The sequence below is a fragment of the Triticum aestivum genome, chromosome 5A, assembly GCF_018294505.1.
Source record: "Triticum aestivum cultivar Chinese Spring chromosome 5A, IWGSC CS RefSeq v2.1, whole genome shotgun sequence".
In the NCBI taxonomy this organism is placed as follows: domain Eukaryota; kingdom Viridiplantae; phylum Streptophyta; class Magnoliopsida; order Poales; family Poaceae; genus Triticum; species Triticum aestivum.
In genome coordinates, this window is record NC_057806.1 from 208,986,317 (window position 1) to 209,011,629 (window position 25,313).

A 25,313-nucleotide genomic window follows, 5' to 3' on the forward strand; every position below is an offset into this window, starting at 1 on the left:
TTTCATCGTAAGTATCATGCATAGCAGAAGTGGCATCATCAATAACATGCGACATATCAGAACGAATAACAAAAGCAGGTTTAGGTGTCGCAAGCTTACTCATAACAGAAGGTGAATCAAGTGCAGAGCTAGATGGCAGTTCCTTACCTCCCCTCGTAGTTGAGGGATAAATCTTGATTTTTGGATCTCTCAAGTTCTTCATAATGATAAGCAGATATAAATCCCAAGTGACTCAAAGAATAGAGCTATGCTCCCCGGCAACGGCGCCAGAAAATAATCTTGATAACCCACAAGTATAGGGGATCGCAACAGTTTTCGAGGGTAGAGTATTCAACCCAAATTTATTTATTCGACAGAAGGGGAGCCAAAGAATATTCTCAAGTATTAGCAGCTGAGTTGTCAATTCAACCACACCTGGAAACATAATATCTGTAGCAAAGTGTTTAGTAACAAAGTAATATGATAGTAGTGGTAACGGTAAACAAAGGTAACAGTAGCAAAAGTAATGTTTTTGGTATTTTGTAGTGATGATAGCAATAGCAACGGAAAAGTAAATAAGCAAAGAACAATATATGGAAAGCTCGTACACAATGGATCAGTGATGGAGAATTATGCCGGGTGTGGTTCATCATGTAACAGTAATAACCTAGGGTGACACAGAACTAGCTCTAGTTCATCAATGTAATGTAGGCATATATTCCGAATATAGTCATACGTGCTTATGGAAAAGAACTTGCATGACATCTTTTGTCCTACCCTCCCGTGGCAGCAGGGTCCTTACGGAAACTAAGGGATATTAAGGCCTCCTTTTAATAGAGTACCAGAACAAAGCATTAACACATAGTGAATACATGAACTCCTCAAACTACGGTCATCACCGGTAAGTATCCCGATTATTGTCACTTCGGGGTTAACGGATCATAACACATAATAGGTGACTATAGACTTGCAAGATAGGATCAAGAACTCCCATATATTGATGAAAACATAATAGGTTCAGATCTGAAATCATGGCACTCAGGCCCTAGTGACAAGCATTAAGCATAGCAAAGTCATAGCAACATCAATCTCAGAACATAGTGGATACTAGGGATCAAACCCTAACAAAACTAACTCGATTACATGATAGATCCCATCCAACCCATCACCGTCCAGCAAGCCTACGATGGAATTACTCACGCACGGCGGTGAGCATCATGAAATTGGTGATGGAGGATGGTTGATGATGACGATGGCGACGGATTCCCCTCTCCAGAGCCCCGAACGGACTCCAGATCAGCCCTCCCGAGAGGTTTTAGGGCTTGGTAGTGGATCCGTATCGTAAAACGTGATGAATCCTTCTCTCTGATTTTTTTCTCCCCGAAACCAAATATATAGAGTTCGAGTTGGAGTCGGAGGAGCTCCAGGGGGCCCACGAGGTAGGGGGCGCGCCCTAGGGGGGCAGGCGCGCCCCCACCCTCATGGACAGGTGGTGGGCCCCTGGCCTTCATCTTTTGCAAGGATTTTTTATATTTTCCAAAAAGGTGTTCCGTGAAGTTTCGGGTCATTCCGAGAACTTTTGTTTCTGCACATAAATAACACCATGGTAATTCTGCTGAAAACAGTGTCAGTCCGGGTTAGTTTCATTCAAATCATGCAAGTTAGAGTCCAAAACAAGGGCAAAAGTGTTTGGAAAAGTAGATATGACGGAGACGAATCAATGAACCTACCCATGTCATCACTCCTTCGTCGTACTACATCTGCAAAAACGACGGCAGGATGGTAATAGAAAAGTCTTCTTTTAGAGACTTCCTATCAGCTGCATCCTTTGTTGAAAAGAACATTGTTCTGATCGCTTTCAAAGAGTGCCATGATCGTTCTGTGTCCATCATCATTCAACGCATTCTATAGATTCCGTTGGAACCAACACCTCAAATGGAAGAAACAGTGTATCTCCTAGGATGTTCAGCGGTCGTTTCATGATGATGCCTCCCGGGAGAAAAACACTGGTTACTATAAGTTTGCTTTTTAGAATGGTAGAGTAATGTAACTATTATGGACCATGAGCTTGCTTGAACTATCGACGTGATCTTTTGGAACTTGTGTACCTCTTACGGACCCTCAACTCATTGTTTGACCTATCGGAATGATCCTTTGGAACAAATGTAGTTCTTATCCTTTGAAAAGTTCACAATTCAAAAAACAAAAAAAACAAAAAGAACCGTTTTCAAAAATCAAATGAAACAAGAATCAGTTTTTGTTTGAAAACCTATAGCAATGCCATGTTATCAAACTTATTCAAACCATCTAGTGAAACATATCTCAATTAAAAAACAAACAGGACTCCATTTTCAAGTGCAAACTATGTTTACTTCACCAACTTTTCCTAAACACATAGTTGTGCACCGAATAACATAACAACAGTGCCTCCTTGACCAAGGAAGGTTGTTAACCGAAAAAAACATTTTGACAACAAAGGCACGACCATGCATCTGCTGAGTGTTCTACCGTTTCATGACTACCTTCATAGCCAAAGATGGAATACGCACATATGGATCACGCACCCAGCACGCGAGGAATAAAAAAATCAATGAACAAGATAAGTGAAAATCTTAAAAAATAGATAAAACAAATGCCCATTTCTGTAAATCTACCCCTGGAACCGCCGGATGACTACCAACTTCTCTTTGGCGATTTCCTTTTTTGCACGACAAAGTAAAGATCCCTTTCACTTTTCCGAGTCCATTTGCATCGTCTTCCTCAGAAGTTTCTCGCTGGCCGCAGTTCACCACTGCACACCTCCAGCCATGGATGACGGGAAACTAACAACACTCACCAAACACATCACTACCAACGGTACAACCGTGCTGGAGGTGGTGTACAGCAACAACCCAAGGACCATGGAGCGGATCATCAAAAAGTACGAGGAATGGCTAAAGGAGGAGAAGAACAAGTTTGTCGGCCTCGACCTCGAGTACACACGAAAGATCAGTTACATACGACAAGGGATCACCGTCGTCCAACTTGCCATGCGCGAGCATGTCTTCGTATACCACTATTGCAGGTTCGAGCGCTCTCAGGCGTTACTTGACTTCCTGCAACGGAAAGTAGTAACTTTCACTAGCGTCGACACCAGGAGCGACAAGACCATGCTTGCCCGTGCATGGATCAAAATTCCAGATGAGCACCACGTCGACATCCAGAGGCTATTCTGCATCAAGGGTGGTGGAGAAAGGGACTCCATGGGTGACCTTGCAGCGGCCATCATCGACCCCTCATACAGGAACATGAAGAAATCATTCCCAAAGGAGAAGCACCAGTTCTGGGAGTGGAAGCCGCTTTCCCCGATACACCTTGAGTACGCAGCAAAAGACGGGTATGTTAGCTATGAGTTGTACCGTAGAATCCTAATCATCAAGCACGGGCTACGTCACCTCCACCAACAACCAATGAAGGAAAGACTTCGCCCACGTAAGAACAAAGACGAGGGATCTTCGAGCGGCTGGAAGCACCGGAAGGGAAACAGTGGTTGGTAAATTGCGAGAAAATGGATGTCTACATTAAACTAGTAGTAACTACTATTATGATAATTTAGATTGAATGAACCTATGTTGTAAATATGATTGATGTTGCTCAAAGATGTTGTGTGTACTGTATTACTATTTTACATTTGAACACAGTAGTGTACTCATGTACAAATGTATAGTACGTTTTGCATGTCTAAATGCAATTAGTAAGTTATCTCCCAGTATTGAGAAAATATATATTGTATCCATGATTATAGAAGGAGAGATATATCGCACAATATTTATTATAATTTTCATACTTAACCTTTACAAGATTCATTGTGCATTTACAATAATATGTGATTGTATCGTTGTAAACTTTCAGTAGAATGCTTATTCAACATTGGCGTAAACAATCCATAAATATTGAAGAAAAACATTCGGTACACAGACGCAAGGGACAAGAAGTTTGTAACTTTAACCACATTGAAAAAAAATCACACAACACAACCATTTTACATCAAACACCGCTCTGTCCATTCAGAACATCCTTGCTATTGCACACAGGTTCCTCTCCATACACCAGTTATGCACGATGCCATAAAACTACACTACCATGTGCAACTGACCTATGTACAACCGTGGCTCCCTAAGTGTCTATTCGAACCCATGCCTGTGGTGCCACACGCCCGTAACCCTAGAGAATTCACACCTATGCATCCACAACCGAGCCTCTCTAACCAAGTATTCGGACCGATGCCTCTGCTGTCATACTTCCGTGCCTCTAGAAACTTAACAGCGGCAAGAGGGTTATTAACCGTGCCTCCACACAACCGTGCTTGTACTGACTTCACTTTCGTGCCTCTGTTTCCTCAATCGACGTGCCTCACATGAAACCCACAGTAACTCTACGTGCTCCGCAAGCGTGATCGCCCGTGCAACTTTGGTGTTGCACACATGCTCCTCTCAGTATACCCGTGCCTCCACACAACCGTGCATGTACTGACTTCACTTCCGTGCCTCTGATTGCTCAATGCACGTGCCTCACATGAAACCAACAATAACTCTACGTGCTCCGCACGCGTGATTGTCCATGCAACTTTGGTGTTGCACACACGCTCCTCTCAGTATACCTGTGCCTCCAAACAACCGTGCATGTACTGACTTCACTTACGTGACTCCGATTGCTCAATCCACATGCCTCACATGAAACCCGCAGTAACTCTACGTGCTCCGCACACACGTGCCTCACATGAAAACCAAAGTAACTCTACGTGCCTCACATGAAACCGACAGTAACTCTACGTGCTCCGCACGTGTGATCGCTCGTGCAACTTTGGTGCTACACACACATTCCTCTCAGTAAAGCCCTATGCTGCCGGATGCAACCAGCCTATACATGTGCCTCCCCTATAGAGGTTTCACTCACGTGTCTCTCATGCCCACACACCCGTGCCTCGCATAACACGCGTCGTGATTCTACAAGCTATTTCACACGTGATCGTCCATGCCTCTTTGATGCTGCACAGACATTCCTGTCTCTACAACACATGTCAGAGTAAAGAACACACGTGCCTCTAATGTATTTATACACAACCATGCCTCTTCTACAAACGAACAACAACAATGAACAGTTAGGTTTTTAAACAACAGCAATCGTTTCATATATCTAAATAACATTACACCATAGCATAGATTTTTAAACAAAATCCATTATGTTCAAAGGCTATAACTAACATCACTGCGGCAGAAGATTGAAGATAACAACAAGCCTCCCATCACGCTCTTTGAAAGTTATCAGCACCAAGTTGCTTACTTCAATAAACGATGCCTGGAGAAAATCACTGAACCTTCCTCTTTGAACACCATTCTATTGCCCAAGCCAACAAAGTAGGAGCAAGGAGTGCTCACATATATATCATCATCAAGAGTTTCCAAAGTAACTTCAAGAGTTAAAACTCCAGTCCTAGGAAATGTCACAAACTCCTTCAAACTCCTCACAACAATACCAGGAATAACCTGACAAAAACATCAAGTTATCAGAAATAGAACAAAAATTCAAAACTATAAATAGAAGAGATAATAAAAATAAATAAATAAATAAATAACAGAAACTAAGAAAAACAATGGAAAAACAATCTGACCATACGATGACCATTAACATTTATGGAATCAATCCTGTGAACAAAAGGACAACAGGGTATGTACTCATCATCAAAGAGTTGACACCTCATGAAATACATCTGCTGATAATTAAGAAAAACACCACGGGTGTAATAACAACTCCCAACAAGTTCCTTCTAGGAGTCGCTCAAACCATCAAGAGCTACAAAATATAATTACACAGGCTAAAGGGAACAAAAAAATCATCATGTAAAATAAAACAAGCTAAAAACTTTCTTAAAAATAAACCTTGCCAGCAGATGGTAAAGGAGACAACGCATCTCCATGACCAACATGATAAAAATCAATACCAATCCACGTCCCATAATGCTCAAGCCTAACAGTCATTATATCAGAAGGACGAACACCATAATCACTGACCAATCGTTCCCAGGAAGGACCATTAAATTTGCTTCTCACCCGACCATGACTAAACAGAACACCGTACAAATAATCCTCATTGCACTGAAGAGCAAGATCAGTATCTTAGTCACCCCTCCTTATGGCTAAAGCCCTTCACTCCTCGATGTAACAAGCAAGATGAGCTCTAACACTGCACGGAACATACTCCACAACAAATCAAAACAAGGATCATAATCAAAATCAAAATAGCATGGGCAGCACCAAAAGAAATAAGCATGTGTGCCAAAAATTAAACAATTATAAAATGATATTCTTACAACACACCTCAAACAATGCCAATCCAGAACCACACTGAACCCATCTACAGAAGAATCAACAGAAGAACACGGGCCAGCAGGCATACGGCAAAAAGGACAAGTCATACTTGCAAGGAACACAATGATTATCAAGAACTAATTCCAGAAAACTGAGTTCAAACTTGACATCTGATAGTGTTGGTAGTCCCCACCCGTAACTACCCCATAAATCTCCATATACAAAAATATAATGGGAACAAAAAGAGAAACCAAATGGAAACAGGGAACCCGCGAATGCAACCTCGTAGGGAATGATGATACCGCGAACGGGAGGCGCGGTCGACGCTAAAGAAGGACCGCCGTAAGAGCACGTGACAAGCGCAGCGGCCGCGACGGGGGCCGCCGTAACCATGCAGCAAGAGCGGCGGCCGCGACGGGCAGAGACGACGCCAAAGAAAGAACAGTCCGCAGCGACGGTTCAGCCACACCAGATAGAAACATATCTCAAAACAGATCAAAAGTGTATTACAGAACATTAAAAGTACAAGGACTAAAGTGAAAAAAAGGAAAAACCAGAAAGAGAAACCGGAAACCAAAAATCACGGGAGAGGGCGTGCGTGCGACAAGTGTCGCGCGCGGAGCGCCACGGAAAAGTCTCACGAGCACTCCGCACGTGACACTTGGCGAGAGGGGAGCGCTCCCCGACTAATCATTGCGGGGAGCGCTCCTTAACTAGTGATTTCGCGGACACGCGGGTTGCATCAACGGTTGGTTTTAAGCGTTTCCCAAAAAAGACATGAATCTTGCGTGTTTTCTGAAAAAAGACTGCGCAGAACCACCAAACTAAGAGGAACTTCAACGCGCTGACCCAAACGGATGGCGCTTTTGTCCGCTTTTTGTCCGTTTGGATCGGCCCAGCTGACAGTCATGTCCGCTTTCGCGTTTGGGTCGGCGCTTGCGCCCGACACTGGCCCGATCAATTTTTGAGGTCGCGTGAAAAAAATCATTAGCGCCAACATTTTGAAAAATAAAAGCATTAATTAAACATCAATGCCGGCCACAAAGGCCCGCGAGAGTCCACAACACCAACCAGACCGGCAGCATGCTGACCCACTCGCGCACTCGCCTGGTCTGTGAGTAGTGCTCGATGGGGATCGGCTCTGGCTCTGGCTCCGGCTCGGCCTTGACGGGGGACGATGGCCTCAACGGCGGCACGACACAGTAACCGGCTGCGGAGAGCGCCATAGCCTCCGCCATGCGCGCTTGGTACGCCTCCTCCTTCATGCGCCACTCCTCGCTTTCATGAAGGACGGCGGCCAGCGCCGCCTGGTAGGTGGCCTTCTCCTCCTAGACCTCGTCGTGCACGACGAGGGCTGGCAGCGGGAAGCCATGGTGCACATCGCGGACGTCGCACCTCCTGGCCTCCTCGTACTCGAAGGCAGACCACCGCTGCCACGCGGGCGAGTCGAACGCGTACGTCGGTTCTTGGCGTTGCTCCGGCGTCAGCAGCTGCCTCCGGCGCCGCACCTCCTCCACGTGCGCCCGCACCGACCGCGGCGCGCCGACACTGGGATCCTCTCCGGATCCATGACAGTCACGTGGCAGTGTCATGTCGAGGTAGGGGGGATGCGGTGCTCCCAGTGCCACTTCGCCTGCTACACTAGGATGTCGATGTGCTGCCTCGGCTGATGGGAGGACGACGGCGGAGGCAGGGGGAGCACGCGGGAAGGGCCAGCGGTCGCCTTGCCCTTTCCCTTGCCGGAGAAGAGGCCCATTGCGGTGGCTAGGGTTTGCTAGGCTTTGTCGCCGGCGAGGGAGCACAGGGGTGGCGAGATGGGGACGGGGCGTCTGTAAGCGGATGAGCCCCCCCCCCCCCACACCGCACGCTTGGATTAGAAAAGGCCGACCACCGTCGCTGATGCGTGGGCCCACGACAGGGGTCATCATTAATAAAGCTAACCGTGGTAGTTTGGCGACCGCCAGGTGGGGACGCAGCGAACACCGAGAGGACACGTGGCAAGTCCGCTTTGCGTCCGCACCGACGCATTTCAGCCGTAAATTTGAGCCGCAAATGGATCCGCGCGGACGCGTTTTAGGAATGGGTCGACGCGTTGGGCCAACACTTTTGTCCGCGGCGACCCAAACGGACGGCGGCCGACGAAATGGGTACCTGCGTTGGAGTTCAGGTCTGTCTAAGCAAGAACGGCTCATAATTTATCAAGTGTACCAAACCTTGATGAAACTTTAGGTTCAGGTACTATTATACACTAACAAGGAGTTACCATAAAAAATACACTAAGAAGGAAAAAGAGCAGAGAGATCTATAAATTCAGTCATGCCCTGCGCTTTTTCAGTTTATAAAGTATATAAACACCCCAATATCCTATATGAGAACACACGGTTACATGCTAAAACTCTATACAGGGGGACCTGCAGCAACGTGAAACGGCAGCTTCGCAGACGAATGTGGTGCTGACACCTCTGAAATCCGGTCCATGTTCGCAGAGCTCCCGTACGACCTTTTCAGCTGCTCGCTACCTGCTCGTCTTGCCGAGCCGTGCCTTGCGCACCGCCTCTTGGATGTGCCTCTCGTGCTCCTTGAGCATGTCCTCGATATTCCCTCCCAGCGGCACCAATGGCCCCGAGTGGTGGATCCTCCTGAGCTTCCTTCCATGGTTCTGACCACAGAAAGGCAATGGTACGAGCCATGTGAGATGAAAGAATATAAATCCTCAATACTTCCCTTAGCAGTAGCACACTGATCATAGCGTCCTGCACCTCTAGGGGGTTCTTGTTGTGAGATGATGCAGGCCTATCAGGTGGCTGATTCTGATATGTAACCTCAACTGCATTCCTCAGATCTGTCGTGCAAAACTGTGGTATATGTGAATGCGATGATGCCTTTGTCCTCGAGGTAGAGGAATTTGCGACATGAACAGAACTGCAGGCACAACCAGGCGTCGTTGGATGATCTGTGTAACCTCCCATGTTCCATGTAGAGCCAAATCCAGGAACCTGCACCGTGGTTGGCAACGGGCGTGGCTCCACCCGGAAACCGGGCACGCTATCCTCGGGGTAGAACTTCACGCTGTTGCTCTTTGAACTGGCATGCGCGTGTTCCTGCAGGGTGACAGGGACAGGCAGATGTACTTCCGAAGGTGCATGCCTTATAAAGAGATGTGCTCATGTTTTAGGGGTAACTTTTTAGGAATTTGCCCATGTTTTTTAAAGCATAAAACCTTGTTAGCTGTACATATTTAGAATTAACAGAACAGACTAATTATTTGATTTTTTGTATAATAATATATTATAATTGGGAACTCAAGCAATAATCTGGAATCGCTACCTTCGATTCAGCAGCACCATTGACAGCAGGACTGGTTACATGATTTTCATTTCCTGGTTTGGAACATTCAGCTCCTCGTCCACCAAGAGCTGCCTTTCTTTGCCTGCAAGAACATGAATGCAGAGTGTTGGCATTTGATTGAACCGCCCAACAAGGAGTGCAATGAGTCCAGATGGAACAAGAAATGGTGATGTTGGCAAGTGTACCTCCTCTCTTCCTCTTGCCTGAGTCTAACATCATACTCCTTGCTTGCTGGAAGTTTCGGTAGACTTGAAGGGTCACAAGCAAGTGGCTTTGTTTTAAAAAACTGAAAGAGATTTGAAACATAGGATAAGTACTACAGATCCTGAGATATTCGCATAAGCAAAGTACTACAGGTAGATGCACAGTCACACAAGGGAGATCAGAAAACCGGCAGCAACTAAGATAACCACTTACCACTGATAGCTATTCATTTCAAAATATACTAACAGCGGTCTAATTTTAACTACACTAATATGTTAAACTTCCGAGAAGTTAAAAAAAAGGAGACCATGCAGGAGAACTGCATGTATATTCATTAATATGTTGCAACACCAAAGAAAAGTCTGAATAAGGTTTGTAAGCCAGGTATTGCACCATACAAAAGATTCTTATGAGAGGATCGGAAACTTACATCACTCTGAAGAGCTGAGGAAGCTGTTCCACGAACTTCTGGTTCTAATGAAAGCAAGGAGTCTATGAGAACTACAGTGGAAGGAGGAAAATCTTTGAAAGTCTCAGCAACACACCGCCTATATTGCTGCTGAGGCTTGAACATCGCTGTTTCTGGCACCTTTGATTTCTTGCAATAGTCATCCATCGGCGACCCACAGAGCTTAAAGATCTTGTGAATTTGCTCCACCTACGATAACATTATTGTAAAAAAAATCATAAGACATCAACCAGCATAAAAATCTGAAAGGTAACTGATGTTGTTTCTGGATCTTCGAAGGCAAAATAAGAAATACCTCGGTTCTTCCTGGCATGATTGGTTTGCCAGCAAAGAGTTCTGCCACAATACACCCTGTACTCCACATATCCACAGCGACACCATACTCTGTGGAACCAAGTAAAAGCTCTGGTGGTCTGTACCACAATGTCACAACACGGCTAGTTAGTGGTTGTGGATTGTCAGGGTCGAAAGATGTTGCCAGGCCAAAGTCTGCAATCTTCAGTACTCCATTGCTGTCAATCAAGAGGTTCGATCCTTTGATGTCTCGATGCAGAACTCCATTTTTGTGACAATGATCAAGGCCATGAAGCAGCTGCTGAACGAAGCACTTTATCTGACATTCATGTTTAATTGTTTTAGTCAATGTAAGTTTCTTAACTGTTCAATGCAAGAGTCGGACGCTAACCACCTGTGACTCGGTGAGTTTGAGGCCTGGACTTGCAATAAGACCGGAAAGGTCATGTTCCATGTATTCAAAAACCAGATACAGGCTCTGCGACACACGAGATGTTACAATTCCTTCAAGCTTTATGATATTTGGATGATCCAGTCTCCGAAGAATATGGATTTCTCTAGCCATAAAGCGAACACTTTCAGGATCCATGTTGACGAACCGCACCTTCTTTAGTGCAACAATCTTCCCTGTTTCAAGATCTCGGGCTTTATACACAATACTGTAAGTTCCTTGTCCAATCTACAACTCAAAAGAAAGCATTCAATTAATGAATATTCTTTATCAGGAAATTTAATATACATAAGCCACACAATCAAATCAGTTGTTCACCTTGTCTAATTTCTCGAATGAATCGGCTCGTCGAGGCAACCAGCCTTCTACTGCTTTAGGCGCCACATTTGCAAGCCAAGTTGGCCACCCATAAACAACATGCTCACCTGAGAGCCCTTTCAACTCTGCATTGTTACAACTGCTGAACCTAGCATCAAAAGCTACCACCACCTTCTCTCCAGCATATGGCATGACTTTGCTGCCATCATTCGTACCTGATGCAGTCTTAGGGTCATCTTTACTTGATGGTTCTCTGTTTTCGGAAGTGGCATCAGCATGATCTTTGGCGCCTTTGGAGCAAAGGCAGCCCATAAGCACATGTGATGCCTTCTTGAACAAGTGAATCAGATCGAGACCAATCTTTGCAGTCTTTCTAGCCAATATCTGCGCTTGACAAGAAATGACCATTGCCTCAGATTCTAAATCTTGCTACAAGCTTGTTTGTTTTCTTAACCAAACAATGATTGAGAGATTTTCAGATGATCTTTCCCACTTTTATGGTATTCTTGGAAAACAAACTACAAGCTTAATTTTGATGTAAAAAAACATATTTGAGAAAATAGATGAAGTGGTACAAATAACCAAACAATAATCTGACAGAAACTGAATCCTTGAAAATAGTGCCAAATTGGACCTCAAGCTAAAACAGTCAAAAAAATTCCTTTCATTGAATTATGTGATTCCGACCAATGTGGCAAATTTGCCGGTGATTTGTAACCCACAAAAATTCTTTCAAATCCAGGTAAGTAAATATGGAACACGAAACACAATTCATTGATACAATTCTGACCTTTGGAAGGCAGCTGAACACTGAAAACTTCAGCTTGGTGTAAAGGCACATGCCAATAACAAGAACCAAGAACCTGGTATCAATCTGTTTTTCCCTAGCAAGAAAACATCATGGTGCCTACTCCCCATTATAGTCCTTGGATGGAGAGGAGAGAAGATAAACAGCAATGCAAAGCGAAATTGAATTCGGAAAGACCAGAACAGAAGATAGAGATTTCACAGAAATGAAGTTCCCTTTAAAATTCCTCTTTTATTTCTTTCCTAATGTAGCACGGACCAAAATGGGGAAAAAATCTCAAAAGGAAATGCCGCAAACCACTAGAAGTTTTTTTTACAGTAACAAAATATTAGAAGTAACTGACAATAAAGGAATGGATAGGAGGGATTTCCGAGAGCTAAAAATAGTTATCAGCTATGTTCTGTTCCAAAAATAGTCAACAGGTTTCTTTCTTTATCTGTTATATACTCCTTTTGTAGATAAAAGGATCGCCGTTAGCTGTTTAATTACCATGTCAATATAAAAGGTCAATGTTCCACATAACAGTAAAAAGAAGACGGACAATTAGACTACTAGCTATACATTTCTACATGAACACCTATTGCTGGAAAAAGAACTTACGTAAATTACTAACCCTATTTATTATGGCTCAGTAAGCAATGCAACAAACTCTTCGCTTTTAATATGTGAAAGAAGATTCATGCATGAGTCCGGAAAAAATCTAACTGAAGCGAACAGATAAGCCATAAACCCAAACCCCTAACTTTCTGATACGATAATTGTTGTGAGGGAATAAAGGCAATAATGTTATTGGTGTGGTGCAGCAGTTGAGGTTAATATTGAATTTTCGACCTAGCAACTGATGGCATTACTTGTTAGTAACAAAGTATATTTCTTTTCTGTGAGTTGTGAAATACTAATTCTTATCAGTATCATTTTGACAAATCTTCTATTAATATTGGAAGGGAGGTCAAAAATTATATTTACAAAATTACTGCTGTTCAAAATCCAAAAAAGGAGCAGGTGAACTAAACAGTGCAGCTTTCAAATCAGCAAAACGCTGTGCTTCGGCAGTCCTGCCAGCACTAGTAAGAAGGCTGATGATGCAGTCATAATTCTCTTCAGATGCTTCCAGGTTGTACCCTTGTACCATGGAGTCGAAAATCTCGAGAGCTTCATCATGCAATCCTGCTGCATCACAGATTCTCAGAACCACATTGAAGGTGACAATAGTTGGGGCAAAGTTATTTGACAGCATCCATGAAAAGAGATCCAGTGCCTCCTTGTGCCGCTGGTTGATTGCATAAGCTTCTATTATTGCAGTGCACGTCAAGGATCCCTTGGAGTCTGTTCGATTGAACACCCTCTGTGCTGCCTTCAGGTCCCCACACCTGCCATACATGTTAACAAGTTCTGCGGCAACTAACGGGAGAGGTTCCATCCGCAACTTCAACACCTGACCATGAACTTCCTTGCCAAGTTGTAATGCTCCAATATCAGAGCAGGCACTCAGTATCCTGGTGATGGCAACAGCATCAGGCCGACGGTTCGACAGCAGCATTGATCTGAACACTTCAATAGCAGTTGAAGAGTCTCTGTTCTTTAGGTAGGCATCAACCAATGCAGTCCAAGCTCGTACAGTTTTCTTATCCATAGCATGAAACACCCTGCGAGAGTATTCTAAATGACAGCATGTACCGTACAGGGTGATGAGCGAAGTGCATAATGAGACATTTGGCAGGAACCACCTCCTCAAAGCATATGCATGGATTTCCTTCCCCTCGCTCAATGCTCGCAATTTTGTGCATACTGGGAGAACAGTACCAACCGCAACGAGATCTGGTCGGATTCCTTCTTGCTGCATCCAAACTATGCACCTCAGCGCCTGATCTGGCCTCCCATTGGATGCATACCCAGACATTAATGCTGTCCATGAGACAGCATTCCTCTTCTTGGTGCTATAGAACACTCGCCTCCCAGAGACCATATCGCCGCATTTGCAGTACATGTCTACCAGCCCTGCGTGGACCTTTGCTACATCTTTACGGTCTGGAAACTTCTTCAGCACCAACCCATGAATCTCCCTCCCTAAGTTCCGTGCACGTATATCACCAATAACTGGCACGATTGAGGTGAGCACCACCGAGTTCACCTTGACTCCGTTTTCCACCATCCACCGGAAATGCTCCAGTGCCTCCCTCTTCAACCCCTTGTGTGCGAACCCAGAAATCACTGCCCCCCATGCAACGACATCCCTCTCTGGCATTTCCTCAAACACCATCATCGCCAGCTTCACCTTCCCGCACCTGAAGTAGACATCCATGAGGCCAGTCATCAGCATGCCCGGCGCACCTGCAAATGCGTTCTTGACCAGCATGGCGTGTGTGGCGGTGGCCATGACCATGGATGGCCTGGCACTCCCAGAGATGGACTTGAGGACACAGCCGTACGTGTACTCGTTGGCATTAGCCCCAGCAGCACGCATCTCCACAAACCCGCCAGCGACAGCATCCCCTGCCTCTCTCCGGCCCCTGCGAACGTGCCCGTGGAGCAAAGCATTCCACGAGAAGGCACTGGCCCTGGGCAAACCGCCGAGCACCTGGCGGGCCTCCTCAGCAGCACCGACCGCAAGATAAACCTCGACGAGCCTGGCTAGGAGAAACTCATTGGAGTCAAGGCCGTGGACACGGAGGTGGGCGTGGATCTGACGGGCGTGGGCGAGGGAGCGGCATGCGGAGAGGAGAGCAGTGAAGGCTGAGGGGCTCGCCGGGACGCCGCGGTGGGATAAATGGTCGAGGAGGCAGAGCGCAGAGCGAAGGCGGCCTGCACGAACGAGACGGCGGATCTCAGCGGAGAGCGCGGGCGCGTTTTTCGAGTCCGGCCGGAGCTCCGCTTGGAACGTGCGGGGGGCGGCCGCGGCGGCGTCAGCGTCGGCGAGGGCGCATGAACGGGTTCTCGCGCGCTTGAGAGACTTCAGGGCCTTGGAGTCTAGAAAATGGGGGTGCTTTAGGGCCGCTACAGGGGAGGAGGTCGAGGCCATGGCAATGGCCATGGCGAGCGTGAGTTTTTGGAGTGAAGAAGCAACCAGGTGGACTGGATAGAACCAAGCGAGCTAGATTTAGGCCACCTACAGATCGTTCACTGATTAATTAAGTAGTCGGCACTTCAGTATTATCAGAAAAGACGTCAAAACAAATGACATCAGCGAAAAAAATTTTGTTTTCAGAACTAAAAATGTTTATTTCATAAATAAAAAGTCCGACTAAAAATCTGTTTTCACTATTAAATTTGCCTCGACGAGATCTTCAAAACTAGATTTTTCAAAACTAGATTTCATGTTGATATGTTTCGATAATTTATTTTAGCCAAAAGTTTCCACGATGTTTACGCCGACATTGTCATAGTATTTAAACTAAAGTTACCATGACATGTTTCATCTAGTTTTTATTCTAGATTCAATGCTACTATTGTATTTCAACTATTTTTTACGGTAATTTTTATTAATTGACCATGGAAATTTATAGTAATTAACCATGGCAAATTTAATTCATGGATCATGGCATTTTTAGTAATTCAACATGGCAAATTTAGTTTATAGATCATGTCAATTTTAGTTCATAGATCTTGGTGATTTTAGTATTTTAACCATGGCAATTCTAGTATTTTGACCATGAAAAATATTTTTTGTATGGACCATGACAAATTTTAGTGCGTGTATCATGGCAAATATATAATATCTAAATAGTTGATCCCCACTGTTCTATTTCTCTTGACATGCAGCCTATCCACCTCAGCAGGTTCGTCACATCAACTTCTACCACCACAGCTGCTCTGTCACATCACCCTCCGTTACCGCTTGACCAGCGAACAGAACGACCCTCTCTGCCGCATCATCCTCCGCCACTTCTTGACTAGCGAACAGAACGACCCCCTTGCGTTGGCTCCACGTTCTTCCACCTCCCTTGGCTCCTCACCTACGCAGCAGAAACGCAGTCACCGGATAATTCGTTGCATGTTCCCCTTCCACTTCCACTTCGACTCCATTTCCCAACAAATTCTGCCTACGTTGCTCCATCTTCTTGGTTCGCCTATCAAATCTGCCACCGGTACAAGACTCCACCTCCTGTGCTCGCAAATCCACGCCAAATCGGCTACTGCCCATCGACGACCCTAGCGGCACAAGCAAAGAGGAGACAGACTGATGTTGTTTGATTGCTTGTATCTGCGTTGGTATTTCCTCGAAGAGGAGAGGATTATGCAGCACAGCAATGGTAAGTATTTCCCTCAATTATGAAACCAAGGTTATCAATCTAGTAGGAGAACCAAACAATACTATGTAAACGGTACATGCACGCAAAGAACAAATACTTGCAACCCAATGTGTAAGAGGGGTTGGCAATCCCTCCTCTGTATTAAGATAGATCAAATTGTATGAGATTGGATAAATAGATCTAGCAAAACATAAAAAATAAGTATAAAACATGCAGCAAGGTATTTTTAGATTTTTGGAATAATAGATCTGAAAACAATATGATAGAAAATAGACCAGGGGGCATAGATTTCACTAGTGGCTCCTCTCGAAAAAAATAGCATACGATGGGTAAAAAAATTACTGTTGGGCAATTGATAGGAGAGTAAATAATTATAATGATATCCAAGGCAATGATCATGTATATAGGAATCACGTCCAAGATTAGTAGACCAACTCATGTCTGCATCTACTACTATTACTCCACACATCGACCACTATCCACCATGCATCTAGTGTATTCAGTTCATGGAGAAATGGAGTAATGCAATAAGAACGATGACATGATGTAGACAAGATCTATTCATGTAGGAATAGACTCCATCATTTTATCCTTAATAGAAATGATACATGTGTGCCTCGTTACCCCTTGTGTCACTGGGTGAGGACACCGCAAGATCGAACCCATCACAAAGCACCTCTTCCCATTGCAAGAAAAACAATCTAGTTTGCCAAACCAAACCAAAGTTTCGGAGAAGAAATATGTGGCTATAATAATCATGCATATAAGAGATTAAAGAAGACTCAAATAATATTCATATATAGAACTGATCATAAACTTGGAATTCATCGGATCCCAACAAACACACCGCAAAAAGTCATTACATCAAATAGATCTCCAAGAATATCGAGGAGAACATTGTATTGAGAATCAAAAAGAGAGAAGAAGTCATCTAGCTACTGCCTATGGACTCGTAGGTCTGTGGTAAACTACTACGCATCATTTGAGGAGCACCAGCGAGGATGATGAACCCCTCCGTGATCGTGTCCTCCTTTGGCAAGGTGCTGGAAAGGGCCTCTAGATTGGATCTCATGGTTTTGGAACTTGCGGTGGTTGGAATTGTGTTTCGTTGACTCCCCTAGGGTTTCTAGAATATTTGGGTATTTACAGAGCTGAGAGGCGGTGGAAAGGACCTCCGTGGGCCCCACCACCCATCAGGGCGCGCTAGGGGCCTCTAGCGCGCTCACGTGGGTGGTGGGCCCAACGGGCCTTCCCTCGTGCACTTCCTTGGCTCCCAAGTTGTCTTCTGGGCAGAAAAAAAATCTCCAAAAAATTTCGCTGTGTTTGGAATCCTTTGATATGGATATTCTGCGAAGGAAAAAACAAGCAAAAAACAGCAACTGGCACTGGGCACTATGTCAATAGGTTAGTCCCAAAAATGATATAAAGTTGCTATAAAATGAATATAAAACATACAAGAATGATAATATAACAACATGGGACAATCAAAAATTATAGATACGCTGGAGACGTATCACTGTTGTCCATGTGATCTTCCTGTTGTTCAATGCAGTGTGCCTCCTTGACGGGACGTCAGTGCCGGTTGCCAAACTACAACCCTTGGGCGGAGGGGAAGGGGGCTCCGCCAACACTAGATGTCGTCAGCCTCTTGGGAACGACGTGGATGAAGAATGTTGTCCGCCGCAGCCGACCATGCCCTCCGAGATGCACTGTTGGAGATCAGGAAGGACACCTTCAGTTCAGGCTATTTCTTCCTCACCTTATTTCTTTGATTCATACCTCTGTTTTTTCAGTGTGTGACTGCGTGTGTTTGGTTATGTGTAGATATTCAAGTGGCAGCAGGTTGCTATATAGGATTTGGGGTGACTTGTGTTTATATATGTTCTTCTCTATTTGATATTTGAAGAATTCCTTCTCGCAGTTGCATTTTGACTATGGGTTCTACGAGGCACAAGTAGTAGCATCGAATATGAAGTGGCATGTATTTTTTATATACTGAATTATTTTGCACATAATCCTGAAAACTTAATAGACTACTTCACGATGTTTTGAGCATACCACCATACAGTGCAATTTGTCAATTTAGATGCTTATCCTTCAGCTCTATCAGTACTACTCTTTGGTTCATTAAAAAAATAACACAAAACCCATTATATCCACTAAGTATGGCACGCACACTACCTTTAGAGTTTGGTATGTCAATCTTGAATGAATCAGGCCTACATCTTTCTGATGATGTTGTCGAATAGATTGTGGATCACGTACACCACATGTATCCAGATCAAATTTTGTTGTGCAAGAAGCATTAAAGTTATCGATATGTTTATGCTAAACTACAGTCCAACAGACATTCAAGGAGGCAGACTTGAACAATTGGGAGGATAGATCCTAACGAATGGAAAGCGTTCGAAAGTAAAAATATAGCCTTGCTGAAGAACATGACTCTCCTATACATAGAATTAGTACCTCTACATTTTCAGCTTTAGTAAAAAAATGCTTGAGAACATGATTCTTGAGTATTGACTCACATCTCAACATGTTGTGATGCAGGGTCATAACCATGCCATTCACTCTCAACCCGCACTACAAAATTATTGGTATATGCAATTGGTGGTAAGAATTATTCACTGTTACTCAAAAAGCAAAATATTTAGAATATGATTAGCTATGCACCTAAAATTTGATTCGACAAGCACCTCTTTGCGCTTGAATTTAGGTTTATTTTCATATGCTCCTCGAGTCCATGCATGACAATCAATTTGTCCTAATCAATCTCTATTCTTTGAATAAAAAATAAACCTAACGTTCTTATGCTTAACTAATAAATAGGCAGAGGTGCTTGCTGTTTAGAAGAAGAAAATCATCAGTTTCTGCACCATTGATACATTATTTGTGTTTATTTCTCTGCAGTGTGCATATGTTGCCAAATTACTTATTTGCAGGATACACATCGGCTTCTTTCTTTTTTTTATTTTTTGCGAATTAGTCTCCTCTTTTTGCCAGGTTCTGCTCCTACTGCAAAGAAGCTAGATGTCTGGCCTGGCAAAGCAGTTTCTCGATGATGCATAAGACTCTTGTTGCTCGCATAGGCACCCAAGCTCCCATATATGATTTTTTTGCTGGAGTTATTATATGCACATTCTATTAGTCTCCATAATCATTTATAAAGCACAAGCTTATTTTGCACTGCTTTATCATATGCACATTTTGTTTGTCCACATATTTATATAGAGAGCATGCGAATATGATTTTGATGGCTTATATTTGTTACATATTACAATCGACAACTATGACACCATATATGTTCTTGATGACAAGCTTATTTTCAGATTTGGTCAGAGCCCACCTGCTGCATGTGCCAGGCAATTTTTCCGCTGATGGCAAGGATCTAAGATGATTCGGTGGTTCTTGTTGCATAGTATTGTTGCTGCTCCCGTTAATAGACAAGTATCCGATGAGACAATTCCCTGCAGGTAGCTCAAATGGGGCTGTTGGCACCCTATACACGCATAAAACAGTCGTGCGTGCATGCGCTATTTAATCGTTTGGCTACGTACATTTTCTTTCATCCTTTGTTTAGCTTTTAATTTCAAACCATTGAATTATATATTTTTTACGGTATAAGCATGGATGAGTTTATTCGCTCCGCTCACTTTGTTTCTCGTACAGATAGGAGCATAAGTGGGTGGTGGAGTACATATGTAAAAAACATAAATTAAGCAGATATTCGAAGTCTCTCTGCAAAAAACATAAATTAAGCAAATGTGAGTACAAACATACCCAGCAAGACTTACATCAGAACTAGCTACATATGCATCAGTATCAACAAAGGGGGTGGTGGAGTTTAACTGCAGTAAGCCAGCTTTGACTCAGTGGCTATTCTGAACTATGTCTACAAGTAACTCTTTTGGGGTGGCGCACACGAGTCCACATATTCACCAAATCAATAAACCACTATGGATCCGCTCCCGTCTCCCTACGAGAACGCCATCCATAGCACTCACGCTTATCTTGCACATTTTACCGCGGAGGCGGCTATTCGAATAGTTTGATAACCCTGTAGGGGTGTACTTCTTCACACACGCTCTCGCCACTTACCGCCATGTACATGTCATGTATCTCGGCAACCTTCAAGCGGAAGCCTGGCGAGGGTGTCGTCCACGACCTGACTAACCACACAAGTCCCTAGTCTAGGTTTATCGCATATTCAGGTTCCATCCGTAGGGAGTCCGGCCGAGGTTTCCACTACGGCCCCGAACGTTGTGTGCAGTGTTCCCGGGTCATGCTACCTCTTGAGCTTGCGTTGGTTTTCCCTTAAAGAGGATAGGGTGATGCAGCAAAGTACCGTAAGTATTTCCCTCAGTTTTTGAGAACCAAGGTATCAATCCAGTAGGAGACAACGCACAAGTCACCTAGTACTTGCACAAACAATCAAGAACCTCGCAACCAATGCGATAAAGGGGTTGTCAATCCCTTCACGGTCACTTGCAAAAGTGAGATCTGATATAGATAGTAAAATAAATATTTTTGGTATTTTTGTTGTATAGATTGGAAAGTAAAGATTGCAAAAAAGTAAATGAGATGCGATGTAAATAAAAGAGATGCAATATAATAAGAAAGAGACCCGGGGGCCATAGGTTTCACTAGTGGCTTCTCTCAAGATAGCATGTATTACGGTGGGTGAACAAATTACTGCCGAGCAATTGATAGAAAAGTGCATAGTTATGAAGATATATAAGGCAATGATCATGAATATAGGCATCACGTCCGTGTCAAGTAGATCGAAACGATTCTGCATCTACTACTATTACTCCACACATCGACCACTATCCAGCATGCATCTAGAGTATTAAGTTCATAAGAACAAAGTAACGCTTTAAGCAAGATGACATGATGTAGAGGGATAAACTCAAACAATATGATATAAACCCGATCTTTTTATCCTCGATGGCAACAATATAATACGTGCCTTGCTACCCCTACTATCACTCGGAAAGGACACCGCAAGATTGAACCCAAAGCTAAGCACTTCTCCCATTGCAAGAAAGATCAATCTAGTAGGCCAAACTAAACCGATAATTCGAAGAGACTAGCAAAGATATCAAATCATGCATATAAGAATTCAGAGAAGAACCAAATCATATTCATAGATAATCTTGTTCATAAACCCAGAATTCATCGGATCTCGGCAAACACACCGCAAAAGAGTATTACATCGAATAGATCTCCAAGAACATCGAGGAGAACTTTGTATTGAGAATGAAAGTGAGAAGAAGCCATCTAGCTAATAACTATGGACCCGAAGGTCTGTGGTAAACTACTCATGCTTCATCGGAGAGGCTATGGTGTTCATGTAGAAGTCCTCCATGATCGATTCCCCCTCCGGCAGATCACCGAAAAAGGACCCTAGATGGGATCTCACGGGTACAGAAGGTTGCAACAGTGGAAAAGTGGTTTTTTGGCTCTCTGGGATTGATCTAGGGTATAAGAGTATATATAGGCGGAAGAAGTACGTCGGTGGAGCTACTGTTGGGGAACGTAGTAATTTCAAAAATTTCCTACGCACACGCAAGATCATGGTGATGCACAACAACAAGAGGGGAGAGTGTCGTCCACGTACCCTCGTAGACCGTAAGCGGAAGCATTATGAGAATGCGGTTGATGTAGTCGTACGCCTTCATGATCCGACTGATCCAAGTACCGAACGTACGACACCTCCGAGTTCAGCACATGTTCAGCTCGATGACGTCCCACAAACTCCGATCCAATAGAGCTTCGAGGGAGAGTTTCGTCAGCACGATGGCGTGATGACGGTGATGATGATGCTACAGACGCAGGGCTTCACCTAAGCACCACTACGATATGACCGAGGTGGATTATGGTGGAGGGGGGCACCGCACACGGCTAAAAGATCAACTGATCAACTTGTGTGTCTATGGGGTGCCCCCTCCCCCGTATATAAAGGAGTGGAGGAGGGGAGAGGCCGGCCCTCCTAGGCACGCCCCAAGGGGAGTCCTACTCCCATCGGGAGTAGGACTCCAACCCTTCCAAGAGTAGGAGTAGGAGAGAGGGAAGGAGGAGAGAGGGGGAAGGAAAGGGGGCGCCGCCCCTCCTTGTCCAATTCGAACTAGAGGGAGAGGGGGTGCGTGGCCTGCCCTGGCCGCCCCTCCTCTTCTCCACTAAGGCCCAACAGGCCTATTACACTCCCCGGGGGGTTCCGGTAACCCCCCCCCCCGGTATTCCGGTATTTGTCTGAACTTGCCCGGAACCCTTCTGAAGTCCAAACATAGTCATCCAATATATCGATCTTTATGTCTCGACCATTTCGAGAATCCTCGTCATGTCCGTGATCATATACGGGACTCCGAACTACCTTCGGTACATCAAAACACATAAACTCATAATATCGATCGTCACCGAACGTTAAGCTTGCGGACCCTACGGGTTCGAGAACTATGTAGACATGATCGAGACTCGTCTCCGGTCAATAACCAATAGCGGAACCTGGATACTCATATTGGCTCCTACATATTCTACGAAGATCTTTATCGGTCAAACCACATAACAACATATGTTGTTCCCTTTGTAATCGGTATGTTACTTGCCCGAGATTCGATCGTCGGTATGTCAATACCTAGTTCAATCTCGTTACTGGCAAGTCTCTTTACTCGTTCCGTAATGCTACATCCCGTAACTAACTCATTAGCTACATTGCTTGCAAGGCTTATTGTGATGTGCATTACCGAGAGGGCCCAGAGATACCTCTCCGACAATCGGAGTGACAAATCCTAATCTCGATCTATGCCAACTCAACAAGTACCATCGGAGACACTTGTAGAGCACCTTTATAATCACCCAGTTACGTTGTATAAGTTGCATAAGTCATAGGAACATGTATAAGTCATGAAGAAAGCAATAGCAACAAACTAAACGATCATTGTGCTAAGCTAATGGATGGGTCAAGTCAATCACATCATCCTCTAATGATGTGATCCCGTTAATCAAATGACAACTCATGTCTATGGTTAGGAAACATAACCATCATTGATTTAACGATCTAGTCAAGTAGAGGCAAACTAGTGACACTCTGTTTGTCTATGTATTCACACATGTACTAAGTTTTCGGTTAATACACTTCTAGCATGAATAATAAACATTTATCATGATATAAGGAAATATAAATAACAACTTTATTATTGCCTCTAGGGCATATTACCTTTAGCTACGTGGGGCCCATGAGAGTGGGGGCGCGCCTACCCCTCTGGGCGTGCCCTCCTGCCTCATGGCCACCTCGTGGCGTTACTTCAACTCCAAGTCTCCTGGTTTGCTTTCGGTCCAAGAAAGATCATCGCGAAGGTTTCATTCCGTTTGGATTCCGTTTGGTATTCCTTTTCTGTGAAACTCTAAAATAGGCAAAAAAAAATAGAAACTGGCATTGGGCCTTCGGTTAATAGGTTTGTCCCAAAAATAATATATAAGAGCATATTAAAGCCCATTAAATATCCAAAACAGATAATATAATAGCATGGAGCAATAAAAAATTATAAATACGTTGGAGACGTATCAAGCATCCCCAAGCTTAATTCCTGCTTGTCCTCAAGTAGGTAAATGATAAAAACAAAATTTTTGATGTGGAATGCTACCTAACATAATTATCAATGTAATTTTATTTATTTGGCTTGAATGTTCAGATCCGAAAGATTCAAGACAAAGTTTAATATTGACATAAAAATAAAAATAATACTTCAAGCATACTAACAAAGTAATCATGTCTTCTCAAAATAACATGGCCAAAGAAAGTTCATCCCTACAAAATCATATAGTTTGGCTATGCTCCATCTTCGTCACACAAAGTATTCAAATCATGCACAACCCCGATGACAAGCCAAGCAATTGTTTCATACTTTAGTATTCTCAAACTTTTTCAACTTTCACGCAATACATGAGCGTGAGCCATGGACATAGCACTATAGGTGGAATAGAATGGTGGTTGTGGAGAAGACAAAAGGAGGAAGATGGTCTCACATCAACTAGGCGTATTAATGGGCTATGGAGATGCCCATCAATAGATATCAATGTGAGTGAGTAGGGATTGCCATGCAACGGATGCACTAGAGCTATAAATGTATCAAAGCTCAACAAAAGAAACTAAGTGGGTGTGCATCCAACTTGCTTGCTCATGAAGACCTAGGGCATTTTGAGGAAGCCCATTGTTGGAATATACAAGCCAAGTTCTATAACAAAAATTCCCACTAGTATATGAAAGTGACAAAATAAGAGACTCTCTATCATGAAGATCATGGTGCTACTTTGAAGCACAAGTGTGGAAAAAGGATAGTAGCATTGTCCCTTCTCTCTTTTTCTCTCTTTTTTGGGCCTTCTGTTTTTTCTTTGGCCTTTCCCCTTTTTTATTTCCTCACATGGGACAATGCTCTAATAATGAAGATAATCATACTTTTATTTACTTACAACTCAAGAATTACAACTCGATACTTAGAACAAAATATGGCTCTATATGAATGCCTTCGCCGGTGTACCGGGATGTGCAATGAATCAAGAGTAACATGTATGAAAAAATTATGAATGGTGGATTTTCCAAAAATACTATGTCAACTACATGATCATGCAAGGCAATATGACAATGATGAAGCGTGTCATAATAAACGAAACGGTGGAAAGTTGCATGGCAATATATCTCGAAATGGCTATGGAAATGCCATAATAGGTAGATATGGTGGCTATTTTGAGGAAGGTAAATGGTGGGTTTATGGTACCGGCAAAAAGTTGCGCGGTACTAGAGAGGCTAGCAATGGTGGAAGGGTGAGAGTGCGTATAATTCATGGAC

The 25,313-nt window shown here is 43.8% G+C and overlaps 2 protein-coding genes across 3 annotated transcripts; both read right to left on the reverse strand.

The window, feature by feature from the left end:
• Nucleotides 1–8,554: 8,554 nt before the first annotated feature.
• On the reverse strand, nucleotides 8,555–13,054 carry LOC123102798 (probable serine/threonine-protein kinase At1g54610). Of its 2 annotated transcripts, XM_044524228.1 has the most exons (9): nucleotides 12,201–13,002; nucleotides 11,411–11,794; nucleotides 11,036–11,320; nucleotides 10,643–10,960; nucleotides 10,309–10,536; nucleotides 9,860–9,960; nucleotides 9,654–9,756; nucleotides 9,086–9,427; nucleotides 8,555–8,985 (listed from the first exon to the last, which is right to left on the reverse strand). In XM_044524228.1, exons 1-9 carry the CDS (start codon nucleotides 12,249–12,251, stop codon nucleotides 8,842–8,844), a joined length of 1,956 nt encoding a protein of 651 aa, XP_044380163.1. In that variant the 5' UTR covers nucleotides 12,252–13,002; the 3' UTR covers nucleotides 8,555–8,841. The 2 variants fall into 2 exon arrangements, with proteins under 2 accessions (XP_044380163.1, XP_044380162.1); XM_044524227.1 differs by having other exon boundaries at nucleotides 8,555–9,427; nucleotides 12,201–13,054.
• Nucleotides 13,055–13,132: 78 nt separating this feature from the next.
• LOC123102799 (pentatricopeptide repeat-containing protein At1g71460, chloroplastic-like) lies at nucleotides 13,133–15,314 on the reverse strand. The gene has a single exon (XM_044524229.1). It carries the CDS (start codon nucleotides 15,247–15,249, stop codon nucleotides 13,189–13,191), a length of 2,061 nt encoding a protein of 686 aa, XP_044380164.1. The 5' UTR covers nucleotides 15,250–15,314; the 3' UTR covers nucleotides 13,133–13,188.
• Between the last annotated feature and the right edge of the window lie 9,999 nt (nucleotides 15,315–25,313).